This window comes from Cebus imitator, unplaced genomic scaffold (assembly GCF_001604975.1).
Source record: "Cebus imitator isolate Cc_AM_T3 unplaced genomic scaffold, Cebus_imitator-1.0 Scaffold85, whole genome shotgun sequence".
In the NCBI taxonomy this organism is placed as follows: Eukaryota; Metazoa; Chordata; class Mammalia; order Primates; family Cebidae; genus Cebus; species Cebus imitator.
Window position 1 is genome coordinate 3,319,947 of NW_016107400.1, and position 4,226 is coordinate 3,324,172.

The following is a 4,226-nucleotide window of genomic DNA, read 5'->3' on the forward strand; positions in this document are numbered from 1 at the left end:
CACACAGCCCAGGCAAGCACCCCCTCCTTCTCAGCAGCCAGCTCTCTTCAGGAATTCAGCACAAGTCTCAGCCATACTTTAGAGAGGACATTAAGATGTGGGACCAGCCAGACATCCACAGCAGCTATGAGCTGCCCAGGGTGGGTAGACCTGGAGGCCAAGCCAGGGGTCCAGGCATGTCCTCAAGGAGACTGTGATCCCCTGAGGTGGCAGCCGCCGCAGGCAGCCCAGTGTGTCTCTGCACCCTTCCCCTGGCCAGTGCACGGTCCCAGAGCCAACCCTGATTCTCGTTAGCTGGCTGGAAGACCCTTTTCTGGCTAGGCATCCTTGCTCCATCCCAGTGTCCCTTGAGCAAGAGAGCGCCCAATGTCAGGGTCTCCAGCTTCATCTCGTGTCAGGAAGGGACAAGCAGAGGGGCAGAGGTGCCCCAAGTGGGGTGGACTTGCAGGGGCCATAGGAGAAAGGAAGCCTCCAGGAAGCCTTCTGTCCAGAACATGTAGTCTAGTGAAATACACACACAGCCCTCTTCGCCCCCACCCCATGAAAGTCATCCCGCCCCATGAAAGCCATCCCCTCCAGACGCGCGCACAAATGCACCCTCGAATCCACGTTCACACACCAAGCCCATCGCCTGCCGTCACACTAATGAAACACGCACACACACACACACACACACGCGCACACACGCGCGCGCGCGCGCACGGTCTTCACCCCCACTCCCCTGCCAGGGCACCAGCAACTTCCTTTCCCCCCGCCCGCCTAGAAATCTCCGCAGTTGCCCTTAAAGCTTAAACTTTTTCCGAGGAGGGCGCCAGGGAACACACGGGGAGGACTGGGGCTTCTGGGCAGGGTGGCCCGGCAGTTGGGGTTCCTGGCTTCCCTCCCTCTCCCCCACGCCCCTCACCTGGTAAACCGAGGCAGAGCAAGAGGCTGTAGTAGACCACGGGCACGAAGCCCAAGCCGCAGGCCGAGCTGGGGGACCACCAGGACAGCGAGCTGTTGGCTGCGAGGTGGGCGTGCGTGTGCTCCATGAGCGCGCCCCTCGCTCCCCTCGCCGCTTCGCGCCCGGCCTGCCAGCCCGACTCTGGTCGCCGGCTAGGTGGTGACGGCGGCGGAGGCAGCAGCTGGAGCAGCAACGCCTCTCTCCCCGCAGGACTGGCTCCTACCCTTGGCCGAGATCCCCTGTGCTCGCTCCGCACCTGCCCGCCTGGAGTCCCGGCTCAGCCCTCCCGCAGGGCGCGGGGCGCAGGGTGCGGGGCCTCGGGAGGGGCTCCCGGAGCCCGTCTGTGCGCCTCCCACCTCGGACCCGCTCCACTCCCGCCTGAAAGCCGGGGGGCTGGGACGCCGCTCTCCGCAGCCAATCAGCGGCTGCCTGGACGCGGAGTGTGTGTGGGGTGGGGGGGATGCGGGAGAGGAGGGGTCCCAGCCGCCTCGCCTGGCTCCAGTTTCAGGGGGAGAAGATGCAGTTAGACCTGGGAACCCCAAAAGAAGACCGGGGTGGAGAACAGGCTACCCCCATCTCCAGCCCCGCGCGAGGGGCGTGGTGTGGGTGGAACTGCCTCTCCCGCAGCGGTTCCTCACTCCTCCAGCATGTCCTCAGTTTGCCTTTCTCCGCTCTCCTCGCAGCCGCCTCTCTTACCCCTCGCCGGTGCTTCCAGTCCATCTCCAGTTAGAGGATTCTACACCTAGGGCAAAGAACGGGGAAGGGGTGGGGCTGTTGGAGCAGCGAGGATGCTAAAGGGTTGTCGGTTTTCCTGGACTAGGGGAGACAAGCTTGCTGACTCTGGAAAGAGGGGTGCGTGCATCCTTGAGCTTGCGTGTGGCCGCCGGTGGACTGTCCCCTAACTGGAGTGCATTGGAAGAGGATACAGACTGGCTAAGAGACGCCCCTCCAGCATGCAGCCCTTCAGTCAGGCATAAGGATGTTGCAGCCACTCAAACACGCACTCGCCCACGCTCACACAAAGACACACAAAACCCAGGCATGCGGTGTATTCATACGCTCACTCAGGCACACGGATGCCCTCCCACTCCACACCCAGACCCGTGAAAACACGCAGGCATCCTCATCACCGTGCACAAGGCCACACTCGCAGGGCACTCCAAACATACACAAACGCACGCGGGGTTATGGGGGATGGTCTAGAGTGCTTGAAGGTTGTGTGAAGGGTAGCTTTGGTACAGCAGGTGGGATCCAAGCAATGTGTGGGTGGGTGGTCTTTTCTCCTCAGGGCAGGCAGGTGGAAGGTTTCCAGTGTGGCCCTTACAGACTTGGGAAGAGAGAGACAGAGAGACAGAGGGGAGAGGGGGAGAGAGAGAGAGAGAGAGAGAGAGAGACGCCTGTCTGGGGCTCAAGACAGTGAATGTGACAGAGTTAAAGATTCTGCAGAAATACCGAGACTCGGCGTCCCCAGGAGCAGACTGTAGCAGCTGCCTATGCAAAGAGCTGTGACGGGTCTGAGAAGCCTAAGACCCCGCCCCCGCTGCTTCCCAAGGCCCCTCACCCCTCTATCACATGCATTCCTGGAGAAAAGGAATTGGCTGGGTTTTCCCCAGCCTCTTCTAGGTCTTCCAAGGTGGAGTGGACCTTTGGCCCTCAAGACCAGTAAAGGGCATGCATCCAGTCCCTGTCTTTGTTAGGGGTTACCCCAGGCAGGGATGGGGGACACTCTAGGGCAGAATGGAAATCTCCAAAGCTTACAGAGCCAGGCAGTCTGCATAAGGGGGGCATCTCCTGCTTCTAACTGGGTCTGTGGTAAGCGAGGAGGAATGTGGCCCCACAAAAGGGCAGATTACAGAGTCACACGGGCCCAGTGAGGCCAGGTCTGAGATTTCAAGCCCCATTAGATACTGAAATTTTATTGTGACCTCTCTCCATTAAATATGACTTACTGCAAACACAAAGAAAACAAGAACACCGCTGCATTGATGAATAAAGCAGTGGCTGGCCATTGTAGAAGCGCAATAAATAATTGCTCAAAAACCTATAGATTGGATTGGTCTGCAGGCAGCTAGACTGAGATGAGAAGCTGGGGATAGCCAGGGCCGGGGGATGTACGTGATCTCACAAAATCCTCCTAGTCTCTTCAGAGTGGCCCCCTGCATTGTGAATGATGGATAAGGCTTCAGGGCTTTTGCACTGGTCATTCCCTCTGTCTGGAATGCTCTTTCTCTGCACAGCTGCATGAAGCTGTTTCCTCAGCTTCTTCGGGTCTTTGCTTCTATGTCCTTTTCTCATTGAAGCTTTCCCTGATAATCCTATTTACCATTGAAATCTCTGCTCCCCTCCCAACTGAAATCTCTATTCCCCTCTCACCTCAAAATATTCCTGTCCTCTCTCCCTACTTAATTTCTGTTCATGGTGTATAGCACCATCAGCAGACCATATAAGTTGCATTTATTTACTTGGCTTCTTGTCTGTTTCTTCTCTTAGAAAGGCAGGGCCTTTTGTCTGTGTTGTTCCTGGTTGCATCTCAGCTTCACACGGTGCCTGCATGTTGCAAACTCTCATAATAGACATTGAAAGAATGAAAGGGCTCAGCACCCAGGGCCTGCTGGGAGATGAGTTTATCTTTGCTTGTCTTTGCAGGCCAAGGTTTCAGAAGGCTGTTGGGGTTCAGCGGATTTAGCAGGTAATGATTATGTATGATTAGTCACTCCAAAAACGATTTGAGTGGTTTGAATTCCAGGGCTCTAGTTAGAGACTCTTCACAGAACTACAAACTTGGCCAGGCAGAGAGACTGCGCTGCATGGGAAATTTTGATGGACCTGATTGTGTCTGAGCCTTTATTTCTCCATCTGTAAAATGGGGATGAAAGAAACCAGGTATACCTTTGTCCCAGAGATGCTGAGCAGAGAGAAAAAGAGGGGCGTGGTGTGAATGGTGCAGACTGCAGTTCTGGAGAGTAGGGAATTGGATTGGGTCCTCTGCTGGCTCCATCAGGAACACTGGCAGTTTGTCAAGGTCCAAGCTTCCTGGAAAATGGATAGTTTGGATAAGAAGATTTTAAAAAAATTTTTTTATAAGAGATAGGTCCCACTATGTTGCCCAAATTGGTCTCACACTACTGCTTCAGCCTCTCAAAGGGCTGGGACTACAGTCATGAGCCAATGCACTTGGCCTGGATGAGAAGGTCTTTAAAAACTTAGGTCAAGCTTTGAGTGTTCTAGGGTCCCAGGGAATGGGCAGGATGAGTTAACAACAAAAGTCTATTGAATTTTGCTC

At 55.7% G+C, this 4,226-nt stretch overlaps 1 protein-coding gene across 1 annotated transcript in view; it reads right to left on the minus strand.

The window, feature by feature from the left end:
* Positions 1-1,315, minus strand: part of GPR139 (G protein-coupled receptor 139) — a 45,798-nt gene extending 44,483 nt beyond the window's left edge. The window contains exon 1 of the mRNA XM_017534187.2: positions 905-1,315. Coding sequence (XP_017389676.1) covers positions 905-1,031 — 127 coding nt within the window. The 5' untranslated portion in view covers positions 1,032-1,315. The remainder of the gene's footprint in view (positions 1-904) is intronic.
* Positions 1,316-4,226: the final 2,911 nt, after the last annotated feature.